The sequence below is a fragment of the Mastomys coucha genome, unplaced genomic scaffold (genome assembly GCF_008632895.1).
Source record: "Mastomys coucha isolate ucsf_1 unplaced genomic scaffold, UCSF_Mcou_1 pScaffold13, whole genome shotgun sequence".
NCBI lineage: Eukaryota > Metazoa > Chordata > Mammalia > Rodentia > Muridae > Mastomys > Mastomys coucha.
Window position 1 is genome coordinate 78,376,777 of NW_022196895.1, and position 20,135 is coordinate 78,396,911.

A 20,135-nucleotide genomic window follows, 5' to 3' on the forward strand; every position below is an offset into this window, starting at 1 on the left:
CCACAATGTAGCAAGACCAGCCACAACTGGGTTTAAAAAAATAAGCATTAGAGGCCATAGCATTCCGCAGGGACTCAGGAGCCATGCTCATCCTGTGGTGCTGCCACAACACATGTTTATTCTAGGCTTCTTGCTGTCAGATATTCTTTCTCAGAAACTTACTGTAGACCTAGGTGTGCCTCTGTTAGCTCACACCAGAGTTGATGGATCTGTGACCCGACAGATCTTGGCTTCTTGCCTTACCTCACTGGGGCCTGGAGTTTGGATTTCTTTGCTATGGGTGCCTTTCTTAGGAGGATCCAGCCCTGAGTGGCTACAAAGCAGGCTCAAGGGCCTGCTTACAGTGGTAAAGGCAATAGCTCTTCCTTCTTCTGGTTGCCTTGCTCCCTCATTTCCTGTGGTATCAGACCTGATTCCCAATGGAGACATCAATGCTGGGCATCTCCCTGACAGAGCACGTGTTGAAATACACGGCAGAAAAAAACTCCTTATGACTTAACTTGCCCAGTATTTATTGAGCATCTACTATTTGCACACCACTCCAGTAAGACAGGGGAGCATCCTTCTAAAGGACCCAGGGTAGTGATGTGAGTGAGCGGACAGGCAAAACACAGACCTGGAGATGGTTCACAGGATGCTTCATAAGTAGGAGGAGCAAAGTCAAACAAACAACACCTGAGGGACAGAAGCTGGCCACGTGCACAGTTTGGTCTCACTGAAGCTGTGGCTACACGCCGCCTGTCCTCAGCACACTGATATCACCTGGGAGAACAACACCAGAAAAACATGGCAGAAAAACATGGGAAATGCATCCTGCACCTCAGAACCTCTGGGAGACCTGGGGATGCAGAATCAATCTCCCTTCACTTAGCCACAAAGCAGGAAGGAAGAGGGTTGAGGCAGGTTCAAGGCTTCCTAGCACTGCAGTGAGTTCAAAGACAGCCTGAGCAAATTAATGAAACATAACATAATACAATAAAGTACAGTACAGAACTATAACAGAAAGATCAGCTTCTCACTGCACGCAGTGGCCCAAGCACTGCAAGAAATGGAGTAGGGAATTCTGGGAAAGCAAGGACACGAGAGGCATGAGACACAGCCGTGAAGGACAGCAGATGCAGAAGCTGAAGTCCCCAGAAGCCTGGTGTGAGATGGAGAGGCCTGAGTGAAGAAGAACCCAAATCCCACAGAGAGGGACTTTAAAAGGAGGGAGCAGGGAGAGGTAAGAAAGGGGAGCCAGTGGGTGTGACAGGTCAGAGAAGACCTGTGGAGGCTCCCTGTCCCCAGCATTGTTTCAGTGTGAGGCAGATTGCTGACATCAGTGGTGACAAGGCTCATCGAACTGGCTCTGACAGTGGGAACTGGGAGACTGTGGGTCAGGAACCTCTTAGCTTCCTGGAGCTCTCAGCTGGAGGACCCACAAGTAGCAGGCATGTGCTGGCCCACAGCACTGAGCTGCAAGTACAAACTCTATGCCCACAAGCCATAACTTCCCAGGAGTCTGGAGGGTGAATGAAGTGCATCCAGGTCACCTCCAATTTCTGGTGTTGCTGGCAACACATGACGTCCCTGGATTTATGGTTGCAGCTGGTGTTGCCTAGGATCCATAGTGGTCCCTTCTTTCATCTCACAAGGAAACCCTCGTTAGATTGGCGTCCATCCTAATCCAGCAAATGTTCCTCTTGATTTGACGACCTCTTCTCAGAGCCTATTTCCAAAGTCACATGACCGGTGGATATGCATGACTCTGGGGGTGCTGTCACCCTAGGGTAGCACTGTATGCCTCGATGAAGGTGGGAGCAGAGGTATGCATCAGATGGATCTGTTGCCTTAAGGAACTCAAATGAGGCACAGTCCTGGGGGAGGTGGGTGCCTGGAGCCTGACCAAAGAAGTCTCTTCAGTTCAGCATACAAGGCCATCGGGGAAGCATGTGGACTAGGGCTATACTTTATTTATGGTGACAGTGACTACTGGGATGGTGGAGATGGGTCTTAAGTGGGACGCGGAAGACAAAAGGACCTTTGGAGCCTAGCAAAGCTGGGATGGGGTGGTGCCATCTAAGACTGGAGGCTATCCCGAGGCCACACAATCCAGGCTTCAGTCTTTCTGTGGCACTAAAAATCAGAACTTTTGGTAGATTTTGGAGACAATGACACTTGAAGAGGCAAAGAAAAAGAAGACCTAAAGGAGTAGTCACATGGTGGGCCAAGGGGGGGTGTGCACAGATTAGGTGGTAAGCTAGTGAATGGATGCATAGATAGATAGGTGGATGGTAGATGGATGGATGGATGCATGATGGATGGGAAAGATAGATAATGGATGAATGATAGGCAGATGATAGATAGATAGATAGATAGATAGATAGATAGATAGATGATAGACAGATCAGGATGGATGGATGATGGATGGATGGATGGATGGATGGATAGATGGAGGGATGGAGGGATGGATGGATGGGCAGATAAATGGCAGCTGGTTGGTGGGCTACCACCCTCGTTGTGCAAAGGAACCTCTCACTCAGCAGGACTCAGACTGGCCAAGTATGCGGGTAGGCCGGGAGAAGTGTAGTCCAGGCCTCGCCTGAGGCTCTCCGGTTATTGTGACCCCTTTCTTGATGTAGGAGGGTCCCTGAGTGAGCTATTTAGAGTACATAAAAACTATATGTTCTGAGCACACAAAAGAGGCATTGGTGTGCGGTGGGTGGGTTGACAAGATCCGTTTGTGGAGGTGCTTGAAGCCATCGCCGCGGGCAGCCTGGCTGGCCGCCACATGCCTTTCATAGATGCAGAATTTCTGTCATAGCAAGTCCACAGGCTACACCATGGGCCTTTTTGTCTCCTGTGCCCTCCCAGGTGACCCCAAGCCCAGGCTACCAGTGGCAGAAATATTCCATGAACAAGGAAGGTCCTCTCTAGCCTGGCCCACACTTCCAGATTCCACAGCTCCTCTGCAGGCCTAGGCTGCCTCTCAAGTAGGCCAAGTGGTTAGAGGCCTATAGGGGTCCCCACTCCTCTCTTCTCCAGGTCGGAGCAGGGCTAGATACAGCTTTGTGCCTGCAGCTTGCCCCAAACCACATACCTCATGGTTTCCATCAGTGGCTAGGTGACAGTGACTGAGGTTTACCCCTGCCCTGGCCCCAGACCTCCCCGCTTCATCTGCTGACAGTATCCGAGAGACCAGCCAAAGCCCTGCTGCCCGGGCATGCTGCATCCATATCCAGAGAGGATGAAACCTGCAGGTCCCTAGCCCTGTAAACTACCTGTCAGCCTCGAAGCTGGCACCCTCTCACCCACCCGTGCTTACTGGAGACACTGAGCCACATGTATTCTTGGCTAGAGAGCTCTGAGCAGCCTCCCCCAAGCTGGCCAGACTGACAGTCTCCAGATTTATCTGCTTATCTGTGCAGCTGCTACAACTAAAATTCCCAGATTGGAGCAAACAATTGAGCTTTAGAAGGACCCCAGAGGAAGTTGTCCTGGCTTACCTCACATTGTCGGTGTCCTGTACCTCCACATTAGTATCCTGCTGTATTCCAACATACACACACACAGAGAAAGAGAGAGACAGAGACAGAGACAGAGACAGACAGAAAGAGACAGAGACAGAGAGAGACAGAGAGTTTTTTCCTGGGGCCACAGAAACCGTGTCACACTCTGTGTTTTGGAAGCAGCTAAAATCTTAGCTAACTTTTCTCTGCCTGAGACTCTCTCTACCTCCCAAGTATTTCTCACCTATAAAGAAAATTCAAAGGACCTCAAAAAGACCAACGAAGGCCTCAAGATTACTTCCGCTGCAGCCAAGTGGCCACATACAAGGACAGGGTTGGGAGGGGCTGAGGCAGAGGGTCAGTCAGGTAAGAGAAGGATGAAACAAGCCTGGATGCTAATGTGTACCGCACACCAGGAATCTTTAGCATGTCACATGACCAAAAACATGAAAGGAAGGCACATGCTTTAAATCATGAGTTCATAAGCCAAATCTCAAACAGATAGTGACACATCCTCCATGTTGTAGATTCTACAGGAATAGTCCCTCTAATCCTGAGTTAGCAAGTAGGAGTTGGTCGGAATGGTTCTAAAGTGGCATGCTCCAGAACGTTTAGATAGACAGCTCCATTTGGGCCTTACTTCCTAGAGTGACACTAGGCTAGATGCCAAAACCACTTTAACGGTCCCAGGCATCCAGCTGGTGACTGTGACCCTGTGATGGACATAACCAGATGAAACAGCCATCGTAGTGCAAAGGCTTGGAGCTCCGAAGGCAGCTGATCCTGTCCAAGGTCTTCCATGTGGTCTTCCATGTGGTATCAATCCCATGTGATATCCCATGTGGTCTTCCATGTGGTATCCCATGTGGTATCCCAAGTGGTCTTCCATGTGGTATCCCATGTGGTTTTCCATGTGGTATCAATCCCATGTGGTATCCCATATGGTCTTCCATGTGGCATTCCATGTGGTAACCCATATGGTCTTCCATGTGGTATCAATCCCATATGGTATCCCATGTGGTCTTCCATGTGGTATCAATCCCATGTGGTATCCCATGTGGTCTTCCATGTGGCATCCCATGTGGTAACCCATATGGTCTTCCATGTGGTATCAATCCCATGTGGTATCCCATGTGGTCTTCCATGTGGTATCCCATGTGGTATCCCATGTGGTCTTCCATGTGATATCCCATGTGGTAACCCATATGGTCTTCCATGTGGTATCCCATGTGGTCTTCCATGTGATACACATATTGCTTATGATTCAGGTTTCCTTCACCTGTGTTTGTGCATGGAACCATGTAGCAGAATCAGCATTTCCAGACATGAAGGAGGAAAGGAAACGCATGCCCTCCTGCTCCGTCCCCAGCTTTTAAACTCATGCCCTGGGGACCCAGAACCCCGTGTTTGTGTTTATACTTTTTAAACTCCTGCATTTCCTTAGAAAGAGCCCAGACTGTTGGCCCTGAGAAGTTATCTGGAAGGACGTTTGGGGTATATGGGAAAGCAAAGGTGTGTTTGTGGGTTGTGGTTTTTATGGATGCAAGAGATAGAGCAGACAAAGCACACACTTAGCAATAGCCCCTGACTCCCTGGAGACAACAGTGTTATCTGAGGATGACCGTACGTGAGACCCTCATGCGGAACTACAGCCGACTCTGGAAGACCTTAGACGTTCCAGAGGACACTGGTGGCCCTGCTGTCCCATTTGCAAGTACAACACAGTGTTGCATATTTCAACACAGTGACATACCACGGACAGTTTGTGGGCAGGAGGACAAGGTCAGCCTCAGAGGCTACCCCCATGGGCCTCTGGAGACCCCTAGAAGCAGCACAGAGCTGTGTAATGACGTCTGCTCTCTGTTACTTCCGTGTTCCGCTTTGTGTGTAGCAGACCACTTTGCACATGCGGGCCGAGGATTTGTCAAACCCCAGCACCATGCAATGGTTGGTTTCCCATGGATCTCTGGTGCTGAATTCATTATCTTAGTACTTGGGAGCCCAGATGAATGATTATATCTATGAAGCCTTCCGCTTAAGATTATGTAATTGATGTTGATTTACATAACTGATTATGTTGATTACAAAATTGGTGTTAATTTCTAAAGCAGATCCAGTCAATGGTGGTTTAGAGAGTTTCAACATTTATGAGAAATTTGCACTTCAAAATGACTCCTTGGCTGGATATGATGATTTGAAATCCATAATCCCAGCAATCCGAACCATGAACTCAAAGTGAATCTAGAACTACATAGAGAAACTTTGTCTCAAAAATAAAGGGCTCCTTGGGTCCTTTCTCTAGCTCCTTCATTGGGAACCCTGTGCTCAGCCCAATGGATGGCTGTGAGCATCCACTTCTGTATTTGTCAGGTACTGTCAGAGCCTCTCAGGAGACAGCTATATCAGGCTCCTATCAGCCACCACTTGCTGACATCCACAATAGTATCTGGGTTTGATAACTGTATATGGGAAGGATCCCCAGGTGGGGCAGTCTCTGTATTGCCCTTCCTTCAGTCTCTGCTCCACACTTTGTCTCTGCAACTCCTTCCCTAACCAGTACCCCCAGAGCTCCCAGGGACCAAACCATCAACCAAAGAGTACACATGGTGGGACTCATGGCTCCAGCTGCATATGTAGCAGAGGATGGCCTAGCTGGTCATCAATGGGAGGAGAGGCCCTTGGTCCTATGAAGGCTCTGTGCCCCAGTGTAGAGAAATGTCAGGGCCAGGAAGTGGGAGAGGGTGGGTTGGTGAGCAGGGGGACAGGGGAGGGAATAGGGGTCTTTTTCAGAGGGGAGACCAGGAAAGGAGAGAACATGAGAACATTTGAAATGTAAATAAAGAAAATATCTAATAAAAAGAAAGAAACAATAAATGTAAGGTCTCCTAAAAGTAAAAAGAAAGAAAGGAAGAAAGGAAGGAAGGAAGGAAGAAAGGAAGGAAGGAAGAAAGGAAGGAAGGACTTGGAGTTAGGGAGATGGCGTTATAGATAAGGTGCTTGTTATGCACGCATCATGGCTTGAATTCAGGAGCCCGGAGCCCACATAAAGCCTGGTATAACAGCATGCATGTAATCTGTAACAGTGTGTAAGTGCCCAGTAGAGGGATGGGAGGTGAGGACAGGAGAATCCCCCAAAGCCAGCTAGCCTGGTACAGACAGCAGTCAGCAAAAGACCCTGTTTCAAGGTAGAAGGTGAGAACCACCATCCAAGATTCTCTCCAGATCTACACACGCACGCGCGCGCGCACACACACACACACACACACACACACGTGCTGTGCACACATACACCCACACCCACAGACATGCTATACACACACGCGAATACTCACAGAAAGCTTTTTTACATAAAAATAAAGGACCTATAAAATAGCAATAATAGTAGTCAGAGGAGCAGTGGGAAGTGAAGAAGAGGCAGACCCTGAACTGCTCGCTGAGCACAAAGAAGTCTTATCCAGACGAGCATGGCTGTCTGAAGACATAAAGGGAGGCCAACCACAGTGGACTTTGGTGCGAAGATTCCCAGTCAGCTCTCACGTGGCCCATGTGGTACCCTGTTGGGGAACAAGAGGAAAAGCAGGTGGAGGAGTCTGTCCTGTGTGTGGAGGATACAGGAACTGCCAGCCTAGAGCTGACCTAGCCCTGGATCACACAGGAGGATACAGGAACTGCCAGCCTAGCGCTGACCTAGCCCTGGATCACGCAGGAGGATACAGGAACCGCCAGCCTAGCGCTGACCTACCCCTGGATCACGCAGGAGGATACAGGAACCGCCAGCCTAGCGCTGACCTAGCCCTGGATCACGCAGGAGGATACAGGAACCGCTAGCCTAGCGTTGACCTACCCCTGGATCACACAGGAGGATACAGGAACCGCCAGCTTAGCGCTGACCTAGCCTGGAGTGGATACAGGAACCGCCAGCCTAGCGCTGACCTAGCCCTGGATCACGCAGTAATTTGGTACGTGATGGACTCCCTTGACAAGACCTGAGGGATACATCAATAGAGCAAAACCTTTGACACAGGGTGTGGGAGCAGGACGAAGAAGAGGAGGAGGCCAGAGGCGAAATGGGGAGGAGGGAGAGGAGGATGAAGAAAGGGTAGAGGGAGAAGTAGGAGGAGAGGAGGCAGAAGAGAAGGAAGACATTCGTGGCTGTCATTACACAGAGAAGATTCTGAAGGAAGAATTAATGGGCACAAGAAAACCCTGAGCATGGAGAAAACTTGACAGAAAGCCAAGCGCACATAGATGGGCTACTGTGACCATTGGCTGATCAGCTCAGCAAAAGACGAGCCTCCTGGGGTCATGACCCCAGAGATCTTTAAATAGCAAAGGTCACCCCAAATGTCAGGGCCCTGTGAGTTTCTGTGCTCCAAAAGCTACTTAAAATCCCTGGCACCCCTGGACGGCTCAAGAGAGTGTTTTCTTCCCAGCGCTCTGGCGGCCAGGCTGTCTTCTGACCTAAGCTTTCTAGGGTTCAGCTGTAGACTGGAGTTTTTTAGAAATAGTCTCTGTGCCCATTTTGGTAAGATCAGATGTGGGCGTGTCCCTAAGGATGACACAGATCCATTCTGTAAATGAGGTCTGAGTGGAAGGCCTCCCGGCTTTAACTTGACCAGGGCATCATTCCTGTTTGCATGCCTCCACAGGGCCGCGGGTGGTAGATTTACACTCCTTACCACACTTCTTGCAGGAAGGGAGGGGCCGCTTTGGAGAGACAGAGGCCTCTCTGAATCTCACAAATAACTGTATTCAAAGGACACAAAGCCCAACTGTTGTAAAAAGTATTAGCATTCAGATGCGCTTGTGTTTTGTTAATGCATTTAATTCCTCACAGTATAGCTGTTGTCTTCTCCCCTCGCTTGCATTCATTTCTGTCAGCTACAGAATTTATAGCGCAACTCCAGAACCAGGCTCCTAGGTGCTCCTGCCCGGCTTCCACCTATAAGCGAGCACTGCATCCCTGCAAACTCCGCCTCTCCACAGCCCCCAGGGTGCTGTGCGTGCCTTCCCAACACTGCACAGTGACAGGGTCCTGTTGAGTCCAGCCAGTGGCCATGGGGAACAGCGCCAGCAAACATCCCCGCCCACTCAGCCTTACCCTTTCCCACAGGCACCCCGAACTGAGTGGCCTATTTCCACAGTGCCCATCATGATGGCATGCATCATCCCATAGAGGCCTGGATTGAGACCACAGCCATCCTGGTTCCCAGAGTCAGGGCTGCCTAAGCCCTTGTCACCAGCAAATATTTATACTGCAAGATGGGTTTGTGGTACAGCCTTGGAATAAGGTCCTGCTTATCAGCTCTACCGACAGTCCTCAATGTCATTTGTAGGTCAGTTTAAAGACCTACGTGGTTTTGATGAGTTTGGAAGCCTCTGGGGTGTGGGTGTTGTATTTATGCAAACTTCTGTTAATATACACACACCAGAGGCAAAGCCTGACTTGGGCCTCACATCAGCCGTTCCAGAACCAGTGTGGTCTGTCATCCATGTGGCCACGCACAGTATCTGATCAGAGGAGCCCATGTGAGTTCCGGCAGCTGTGGAGCACCAAGTCACTTCAGCTTACCCTAGAAACCTTGGGACAATAACACACTGCATAAGAGTCTCAAGTCTTCTGAAGGAGACACTTTATATATGTTCCATTTTTTTTTCTCCATCACCTGGGACATCAGAAGCAGGAAGCCGACACAGTGTCAGCCTGGTCCTGTCAGCTGCTCTAGTCATGTATGGCAGCTCCTTCTGTGTGAAGACTTGACACAAAGCACAGCTGGGGAAGCAGGAAGCCTGGGCTGCACTTCTCATGGTGTTCTGTCTGCCGCTGGGAGTGCACGCGTGTAGGGTTTGACCCTCACCAAGTCTGCACATGGCTGTTATGATTCACATGTCAGCTATGCTGGCCCCAAAGAGCAGCTGCTGAGAGCCAACAGGAGAGCCCTCCAACAAGACTGTCTTGTTACCCACCAAGATTTTAACAAGTGCGAATCCTGAGAAGCAGAGACGCCCCAGCCAGGAGAGCCCTGCTGAAGGCCTGTCCTGGTTACTAGCACCAAGATTTTAAGGATCATGAATGGCAAGAGAAGGTTCTCAGGAAATGTACTCTTCCAGAAATAGTTAAAAACTCAGTCTGTCCCAGATCGCTTTCTGCAATGGTTAGTTTTCTTGTTGCCCAGAGAAAATACCCGACCCAGGGAACTTGAGGGGGAGAGGGTTATTCTGGGCCACACCTGAATAAGTCATAGTAAGAGAAGCTAGCTGTAAGAGCAAGTCTGCCGGTCATACCACACTCACAGTCGGAAGGCACAGAGAGACAGAGTGAAAGAGACAGAGAGTGAGAGAGAGAGACAGACAGACAGACAGATGAGAGGCAGAGATAGACAGAGAGAGTGAGAGAGACAGAAAGACAGAGAGACAGAGTGAAAGAGACAGAGTGAGACAGACAGACTGACAGACAGACAGGCGAGAGGCAGAGATAGACAGAGAGACAGACAGACAGAAAGACAGAGAGACAGAAAGACAGAGAGAGAGAGTGAAAGTGAGAAAGACAGATAGAGACATGAGGCAGAGATAGACAGAGACAGAGAGTGAAAGAGACAGAGAGTGAGAGAGACAGACAGACAGACAGACGAGAGGCAGAGATAGACAGAGAGAGTGAGAGAGACAGAAAGACAGAGACAGAAAGACAGAGAGACAGAGTGAAAGAGACAGAGAGTGAGAGAGACAGACGAGAGGCAGAGATAGACAGAGAGTGAGAGAGACAGAAAGACAGAGACAGAGAGACAGAGTGAAAGAGACAGAGAGTCAGACAGACAGACTCACAGACAGACAGACAGGCGAGAGGCAGAGATAGACAGAGAGTGAGAGAGACAGACAGAAAGACAGAGAGAGAGAGTGAAAGTGAGAAAGACAGATAGAGACGTGAGGCAGAGATAGACAGAGACAGAGAGACAGTGAAAGAGACAGAGAGAGACAGAGACACAAAGAGAGAGGGGCACCGCTAGGCTTACTCTCTCCGATGTATTCATTCCAGGCCCCTAGCTGGTGAAACCTCGTCACTCACATCTAGGGTGCATCTTCGCTCGGCTATTAACCTAATCTAGAAACTACACACAGGCCCACAGGCTCATCTCCCAGGTGATTCTATTTGTCTCCCGGGTGATTCTAGTCGTCTCCCGGGTGATTCTGCGCGTTGATAATGAACTTTAGCCGTCACATCTCAACACAAACAAAGACCCTCACAGGGAATGTTCAGAGTGAAGCCTCATTAATCTTTTTCTCATTAGTATGTTCATATTATCCAGCTTACAGAAGTTGTGCATCAAGACTGTGGGTCCTTTACCGGGCCGGAGGCCATCTATCTCTGGAAGTTCTGCTGGCCAGCTAGGCCCTGTGAGGTGAACGTAGAGATGGGTGGCAGGCTCGTGTGCACCATCCCCTCCTTGAAGGGTAGTTGGTGCACACACAGTGTGCCTGGGATGAACACCTTCTTTTGGGGCAGAGAAAATCTCTATCTTCACCAGGCAGGAAGTCTGAGGGATGGTCCCCCACTCACTGATACTCCAAAAATAAAACACCAAGTAGTGACTTAGCGAATGGCATTGTACATATGTGGCTGTGAGCTTGCTATCAAATGGGATGTAGACCCCCTGCCCCCCACCAACCCTGGTCACATCTGCTTCTTGATGGGCTGGGCTCCATCTTCACTGTGATGTACCAGGGCTGCCAATGAAGTTGGCTGGGTCCTGTGGGTGGTTCTGATGAGCCACGGAACTCATGATGCTCTGACACAGTTACCAGAAAACACCTTAAAGGAAAGTGTCTGCCACAGCTCCCTTGTTTCACCCCCTTGGCCTTGTCTGCCTTCCTAGAGTATAAACCTGAACAGTCCATGGAACTGCCTGTCCACTCCTCCTGGCCCAGGCACCGTATCATGTAAGGGTCTCTAGGGTCTGAATTCTTGAGCTATCCAATTTTCTTCGCTCATCCATGCTCAGGGTCTTTGTGGACTGGCCCTCCTACAACTTGGGCCTACCTCTGCCCTTTCCAAAACCAGCAGACAATGACCCCCATTCTACCTTCGATCCCTCTGCCTCCTGGATCCCATCTCCCCAGACAGTGCGGCTCAGGACCTGGAGCTCCTTCCTGCTTAGGCCTCCAGGGTGTGTCTACTCTGTCAGTCCAGCTTCTTGCCTCAGGCTCTAGACCATCCATCAACAGGGCTAACCTCCCAAAGGCCCTCTTGTTGGCCCCTCCCCTGCCGTCTGTCTTCATAGTCTCCTTATGAGAGAACACACACAGGCTACTTGACGTGTTACTGCACTGTGGGGTCCAGTGACTCAGCTGTGGAGATCAGAAATCCAGAATTAAGCTGTCTGGGAGCCACAAGCTTCAAGAGTCCATTCTACGGTTCCTACACGCAGGTGGTGCCAGCATTCCTTGGTGCCCCGTGGCATGGCTGCATCTCTGACTCTCCTCCACCTTCCACATTCCTTTTCCAGTACCAGTTTTCCTCTCTCATAAGAACCCCAGCTGCAGGATTGCACCCACCCTATTACCCATGAGCCTGTCTTCACTGGATCACTTCTGCAAAGACTCTATTTCTAGTTAAAGTCACAGTCACAGGCAGAGAGAGGGCTAGGCTTTGAAAATATCAGTTGGGGAGGGGAGGGGCGTTCAATTCTTAGCATACATTTCCTTCATCCGATTTCCCCCACTAAAGTGTAAGTATCGTGAGAAAAGGGACCAGATCTTGTTCCTCACCGTGGCTCTAACATTTAGAGAAATGCATCCTTCCTCTTCAATAAGTAATCGGGTGGGCACATGGAAGAATGGCAACGCATGGTCACATGCATGCATGCATAGTTTCGTGCATGGGTGCATGTGTGATTGCTGGGCATATGGATGAGGTGGGGGGTGGATTAAGAATGGATAAAGAAGTGGATAGGTGAATAATGTCAGGTAAATACCACTGGATGAACAGATGGATGAGTGAGTGGGTGGATGGATGGATGGATGGATGGATGGAAGGACAGACAGTTGGATGGTAGGCGGATGGATGAATAGACTAGACAGAAGATGGATGGATTGATAAGGTGAACAGAAGATGGACAGACTGGAAGGACCATCAATAGAGAGAAGGTAAGTGAGCGTATAAATTGGTGGTCCTGTAGGGAAGTGTGAGCTAGCCATATTTGTACAGGTCAGTAACAGAGCTGGGAGAGGAGGTCAAACTACATCCATTTAAACATCGTACTAAGTTGAGAGGGAATGGACTTGCTGCCATTGGTGAGGAAAACATTGCATTTTCCGTGTGCTCGGTTGTGAAGTACTGAGGTCCCACGAGGAGCAGTCTGGTTACTGCTGCTTATACGGAGCCAGATCCAAATGCCCTGAGTGAGCAGTTCCCGGAGCCAGAGGCTGCCAGTGGAATCCGGGAGAGAGGAATGCTCCATGTCCTGCTTCCCTGGGCTGTAAGCTGCAGAAAGATGTAGGAAGTCCTATTCTCCACTGAGAACTCTAAGGAAAGCACCTTTTGTCAAACGACGGCTTCACATCTGGGGCTTGGGCACTGGTGGCCTTTTAGACCGGAGACAGCCTACAAGATACCTAACCTGTGGGCTCTCTGGTACAGTGAGCAACTCAGGAAATGCTTTGGCGTGATTGCTGTGGGCTCTCAGGCCATCATCGCCCTCTGGGGTGGTTCTTTTAATGAGGACCTGAAGATGGCTCCTGAGCCCTGTATAGCAAGCAAGCTCAGTCCAGGTAGCTCCCTCTGGTTGGGGCAATCCAACGTGCTATGAGGCTCCTAGGGCCCCGCGCGTATCTGTGCGTTTTATAGGAGACAGCTAGTTCAAGACCCCAGGAAGAAAGCGGCTTTGTCCCTCTCTAGGCCTCTCACAGGCCCACATTCATATCTCATTGTTGTTGCAGGGGAGGCAGATGCGATCCAGAACAATGGGACCTCGGCTGAGGACACGGCGGTGACAGACTCCAAGCACACAGCAGACCCAAAGAATAACTGGCAAGGCGCCCACCCAGCTGACCCAGGGAACCGCCCCCATTTGATCCGCCTCTTTTCCCGAGATGCCCCGGGAAGGGAGGACAACACCTTCAAAGACAGGCCCTCAGAGTCCGACGAGCTCCAGACCATCCAAGAAGACCCCACAACAGCTTCCGAAGGCCTGGATGTGATGGCTTCACAGAAGAGACCCTCACAGCGATCCAAGTACCTGGCCACAGCAAGTACCATGGACCATGCCAGGCATGGCTTCCTCCCAAGGCACAGAGACACGGGCATCCTTGACTCCATCGGGCGCTTCTTTAGCGGTGACAGGGGTGCGCCCAAGCGGGGCTCTGGCAAGGTGAGCTCCGAGGCTTAGTGGAGCTGTGGGCTTAACTGCAGAAAGTAAAGAGAGGTGGGCAGGTGAACTGGGCCAGTCACCATCGCAGAGCATACGTGTCCCTGTGTCTGAGATACTGGTCCTGATCCGACAGTGCTGATGGCCTGGGGGAGTGGCCGTGGTCCCCACTTAGCCTCTTTCTACTTGTTTTGCTCCCTTTGTCCTCCTCACAAGGGACTGCTCTGTTGGTGTCACTCAGCAGTGCAATGACCTTCTGCATCCTAAATTTTGAGGCCCCCCCTGGATGTAGCATTGAGACTGCAGATTCTTAGGTATATATGCCCTATGCCTGGGGCTTCAGCAGATTCTGCCTCTACACAGTGCTTCCGGTTTCGATCCTGATTTGTGCTCATTCTCTGCTGGGTTCAGGCTGCTAATTGCTTGCCGCTGTGAAACAATGGTCCAATTGAGGCGAGGAGGTCTGCCCAGCAAACCCCTGCGCCTCCAGCAAACTTTCCCCCGTGTCTTAAGTAGTTTGTTGGGAGTGGGGACGAATGAATGAATGTTCATGACAAAACATTTTTTGTGTGATTTCATTAATTTAAATATAACTTGGGTTTCATGATGTTTCAAAAGCAAATGTCCTGTGTATTAAAATATATCAAAAGATAAAATGGCGTAGGTGGTCCAGTTTCCAAGGGCGACATCTGGGGTGGGCTACGCAGGAGCCCGTGGTTCAGGTTTGTCAGGTGGCTGTCACCTTGTAAGTGCATAGCATTTTCCATGACTCTGTTGAATAGCTGAGCAACTCTTGGGAGAGATGTGGATGGGACATTTAAAACAAGCCCTGGTCTTTGCATAGTACCCTCAAAGCCTGGGAGATTTTTCTGCCTGTAAGTTGTGTCTGTTTTCAAAGCCCTGGAGAATGCAAGAGGCTTTTGACTGAAGCGTGGGGCAGAGGCCTTTCCACGGCTCTAGGGCCATTGGCAGTGCAGCTTCTAAAATGCTGTAGTCTCTAGCCACACCTTTGAGAGTGGGGATGCTTGTGAACTGCTAGACCTAATGACAGCTCTCCTGCCCTGTGGCCACCAGAGCCCCTTGGTGTCTCAGCAGCAGTCTGGCCCTCACCTGGATGCCATTGCTACTTGTCACTAACACTGGGTGTGTCTTACTTGCTAACAGAATTCAAGCGCCCCCTGGTTCCTTCACAGTCTGTTCTTAGTGGTGTTGCCTTCAGACTGATACATCCGTCTTGTTTCCAATGCTGATTTACGTTACAGTGGCTTTTCAAGCACTCTTCTCCAGGCGCTGGAGGTCTGGAGGCTCCGGACTGTTCCCTGTGGTCCATCTGTGTAACCAAGGCCACACATGCACACAGCTGCACCCGGTCCGTGCAGCTGAAGGAACAGGACCTAAACTCTGTGGGGGCAGGGAGGATGAAATAGCTAGAAGGTACAGGTTCTAGAACCGGTTTTGTGGTCATGGTTCAAGTTGAAATACCATAACGTGTTCATGTGTGGCTCCATAGATCTCCCAGAGTGTACGGATGTGCCTCTCCATCCACTGCTTTCAAATCACATTGCTTTTCCAATTTTTAAAAGCAATCCGAATATTTGCCATATACATATATATATATATATATATATATATTAAAATAATTGGGAGTTTTTGAAACTTAAGATGTCAATTTTTTTTTTGCACCATTGTTGTGCTTTTTGGACATGAAGGATTATTTAAATGAACAACTTTCTCGCAAAAAAAAAAAAGTCCCTCGGTGTTTGCATGTGTGGTCCTTATGTTTTCGTTATTTATTAGTTTTTTAAATCCGCATACAAAAGTAGAGCTATGGCATTTCCATACAGAGCTTGTGTGGATGTTCCTCTGTCCCCTCCTGCAGCTTGTTTCAAGCATGACCGAAGGTGCTTTCCTCACTGGGAGCTGCCTGCCCTGGCACGCAGCAGGGCTCTGAGGTTGTAGATCCTTGGCTGTTTAACATTGGTGATAGAGGCTTAACTCTCTCTACACCTGGCTATAAATCAACCGCCATAGAAGCAGTCAGGGTCGGTTACTGCTATGAGCTGCTAGGAGTAATTTCTGTTTGTATATTAATGTTTACAGATGAGGGAGTAGGGCTTGTTTTCCTATACTGCAAAGGCCCTTAAGAAAGTTTGAAAAAAAAAATAGAGTCCAAAGGCTACCCATCACTTGTGACAAAAGCCAGCACCCTAGATGTCATTCTAAGGTGGGCATCTAACATACAAGCAGGGTGCTTTGATAGGACTACAGGTGCCACCAACTGCCACACACACCTGCAGAGTGCTCAGGTAGGGCCACCACCTGCCACCTGAAGATGCAGCTATGTGACCCACCTGTGTGGAAAAGGATCCCCAAATAAAACCTGGGAGACTCTGACCCCCCTCTCTTAGCCTGCAAAGGGACTCCTGATCATGTTGTCTCCAGCATCCTCCCTCCCCAGGCACGTGGTGCCTCGGTGCCATGCAGAGCCACCACCCCCAGCTCCCAGAATGCAGGGACAACACCCAGCCTTTGTGCATTTTCCGGGCTGACATTCAAAGGCAGCAAGCACATGAAGAATGCCCTGAGAAGGCATATTCTTCCGAGGTCCGAGGTGGTGAAAAGTACGTTTACAGAGAGCATTCTCCTTTGTCCTGGGAAGAAAGGGAGGCTGTGCTGAGGCCTGTAAGGAACAAGTTTCCCAGTTCGTAGAAGGCCCAGGCCATATGAGGTGGTTTGAGGAAAAGAACAAAGACACCTGCTCAGAGCCCATTACCTCTCACCTAGTGCCAGGCCCAGTCCTAGGGCAGTCCCCAGGCCCACCAGCCAGCATCTCACAAATCTTAGGAAGGCTCCTCTTCCCACCCAGAGCAAGTAGCATCTCACAGAGGACCTGAGCTGACCATGTAGTGTCACATCCAGATAACACAGGTGCCACAAGAAGATGTCTTCCATTCCCCCGGGGGAGGGGGGAGTGATGATCCTCAGCTGTATGTATTTTTTGTCTCTATTTATTTTTCCTGAGATCTTCATTTTTAACCCCTTAGAGGCAGCGTTCCAGTCAGTCTTCAGATGGCTGATCTGCCCCTAATTTTGACAGGATGATATTAAGATGTTTCCCACTGCTAAGTACTGGCTGTGGCGGATCTTGCAAATTAGCTAGAACATTTTCTCTCCTGATACTTTCCTGGGGCATCCTAGGTTTTGTTAGATGTATCCCGGTTCTACAGTTAGTTTAGTCTTCACTGTTAACCTGGCAACTGAAGGTTCCAGATAAACGTGCCATCTGTCCTGTGGGAAGGTGACATTAAAGGTCACATGAAGGACACAGTGGAAGTGCCCAAGTAATACTCCCAGGGTTCCAGTCTCGCGCCATGGTCAGAGAAAGAAGTTTTTGTCATTGCCTTCTGATAACAGAGAGCTCAGGGGTGGGTCCAGGCAGAAACAACAGAACTAGGGACCCCACATTCCACTTCCTGCCTCCAATCCACTTGGCAAGAGTTTCCCAGAGACTCTCTGAAGAAAGTCAACCTGTGATGGACACACTCGCATCTGCATCCAAGTTCTCGCTTTTAAGATTCCTTGTATGAATTGCATTATGGAGTATCCTCACTTGGTCAGTTATTGGTCCCTGATCTCTAACTCTGCCTTTGTGCTGCTTCAGTCGGCACAGCCATCCACTGATACTGAAGTAGGAATCTGATGGGCGTTGTGCCCTCTGTAAATGTGGGAAGGTTTGTAAATTGTGTTTGTATTTAATGGCGATCCCCTTAGGTGGTTGTACTACAATTCAATTTTGATGTAAAGTCCGGCATAAGATGAATGTTTATCTGCTTTTGTATGCACTCATTAAACATTTTAACAGACCAAAGATGGCGTACTAATTGTACATGGACTTTTTAAGTTGTATTTTTATTTTCTTAATGGCACTGTGTGACTGGCATTTCCATGGCTTTGAGAAACACCTACAGGTAAGTCTGGCACCCAAGCTCTTGCCGTCTCTGAAATGGCACAGTCCCAGGTCCTCTGCCTCTACCACAGACTCAGGGTGGTCTCTCATCATGGTAGTATGACATCTAACTCTTCGCCTTCCCATAGGCATGGCCCCTGTGTTTCTAGCAATGCTTAAGGAGTATCCAGTGGATGCTGAGGGATGTGTGGGCGGGCGCAAAGGGACCGACCCAGGGCGCCCAGCAAGTAGTTACTGAGTATCTTACTTTTCTATTACTGTGATAAAATACCCTGAGTAAAGAAACTGGCGGAAGGGAGAGGTGTTTCAGCTCCCACTTCACCAAACAGCAGCACTTCGAGGCAGCGGGAGCCTGAGGAGCTGCTGACACTGCATCCACACAGGATCAGGGACTTCTCCTTTGTAGTCAGTCCAGAACCCCAGCCCAGCGAACCTCGATAGGGTGGGTCTTACCACCTCAATTAATCTTATCAAGATAACCCCTTATAAAGCCAGAGGCATGTCTCTTTGGTAATTCTAGATTAAGTCAGGTTGGCAATCAGTATTAACCATCACACGCACCAGGGCTGCCCTCCTGGGCACCCCAGGGAGGGTGTGTTCAAAGCCTGACAAGGCTCCTCTTTAGGGTGACACTGGAGAAAGCTAGAAGGAAGACCAGTGAGAGATGAAACTAAAGAGTGGATTTGAATGTGGTCTGTGTGGCATCCCCTCCTCCTTTTAAACCCATTCCACTTTAAAGGATTTATTTCCTGATCATTGGTATGTCTTTCAGGGAGGTTGGGGTGAGGGAGATTAGCCAGCTGGTGACAAGCAGTTCTGACTAGTTGATGAAAAGTACAGCTTGACCTCTGAAGGACTAGATCGTTGTAGGGAAACCATCCCTCTTTGAGCTCATGCTGAAAGTCACTGAGATGCCAAGATACTGGCTTAGGACTTAAGAATGCCGGGCAGTGGCAGCACATGCCTTTAATCCCAGCACTTGGGAGGCAGAGGCAGATTTCGGAGTTCAAGGCCATCCTGGTCTACAGAGCGAGTTCCAGGACAGCCAGGGCTACACAGAGAAACCCCGTCTCGAGAAACTAAAAAAAAAAAAAAAAAAAAAAAAAAAAAAAAAAAAAAAAAAAAAAAAAAAAAAAAAAAAAAGAGTGGACACCCCATCCAACCATGAATTTGTGTTTGATCTTGAGGTTGTTTTGTGTTGTTGTTTCTCTGTTGTGTCTTTTGCCACAGTCTCTATCTTGAGTATGAATAGAAAAAGCAGAGCAGCAGCTCAGGGAACAGGGAGTGTCCCTTGGGAACCCCTAAAGGTGGCTCGACACCTGTGTATCTCCCTAAGGAGTGTTCTTGCCCTGTCCCTGGTACCCCTTCCAACCTGCAGGTCGGCCTCAGGCCTGGGTCCCTGCTTCTCAGTTAGTCAGAGGAAGCCATTTTACTTCTGTCACCTTGATGTGACATAGACCTTGTGAACCTGCACAGCCAGGAGAAGGCTGGCAATTCCTTATCTAACCCTGTGTGGGATTGGTGACATCAGGGCACAGATCCCACTTCTGTGTCGCTAGGCCATACTTTCTGAGAACCCTGATTTTGCTCCACAGGCCTGGCAGGGCTGTGGAGGAGCTCACAGGGACTGTGTTCATGGAGAGAGTCATCCCAGTGGCCTACAAAGGGGACACTGAAGCTGATCCCTCATCTTTTGCACAGTTGTGTAGCCTGGGCTTACTCAGTCACTCTCCCTGGCTCAGTTGCCCCCTCATCGTTTGTGTAGCCCAGGCTTGCTCAGTTACCCTCCCTGGCTTAGTTGAGGTTTCCCTCTTCATGGAGACAGCCAAGTTTGCCCGAGGAGGTTTACTCTAACAGGGATACTCAGTGGCTCACTCTCTCGGGTCTAGGTGCAGGAGATTGAAGTCACCAGGATTTCTTGCTAGTATAGAAGCTGCCTCTCTTGTATGGGTGAGGACTCTTGTTGATGGGACAGACTGCTAGGTGCAGGTCACCCTTGACTTTCCACTCCCACCCCTTCTGTGTTGACTTCCAGTGGTATTTCTAGAGGGACTGGTGAGTCACACTATAGTCACCTTATTGCTGGACACCCTGCCCACAATTTAGAAAACCATTCATCTGCAACAGAGCAAGAGTCTGGAGTCTCTCTTGGTTGACCACTATAAGCTCCCCTGTTCATCTCTCCCTCCTCACCCCACCACATTCTTCTCTCCCTGTTCTTCTCTCACTGCTCCTCGCCCCCTGTTCTTCTCTCTCCCCTCCCTCTTCTTCTCTCTTCCCTCTCTCCCCCTTCTCTCTCCCCTCTCCCTTCTCTCTCCC

The 20,135-nt window shown here is 49.6% G+C and overlaps 1 protein-coding gene and 1 long non-coding RNA gene across 10 annotated transcripts in view; one reads left to right on the top strand and one right to left on the bottom strand.

The window, feature by feature from the left end:
• The window catches only part of Mbp (myelin basic protein), a 118,239-nt gene that overhangs the window by 71,778 nt on the left and 26,326 nt on the right, over positions 1-20,135 (top strand). For all 9 annotated transcript variants that reach the window (XM_031366155.1, XM_031366146.1, XM_031366152.1 and 6 more), the window contains exon 4: positions 13,422-13,852. In XM_031366155.1, the coding sequence (XP_031222015.1) occupies positions 13,422-13,852 (431 nt within the window). The remainder of the gene's footprint in view (positions 1-13,421; positions 13,853-20,135) is intronic.
• Positions 6,814-10,576, bottom strand: LOC116087423. The gene is made up of 2 exons (XR_004117432.1): positions 10,499-10,576; positions 6,814-7,042 (listed from the first exon to the last, which is right to left on the bottom strand). It is a non-coding gene; the product is annotated as an uncharacterized LOC116087423 (long non-coding RNA).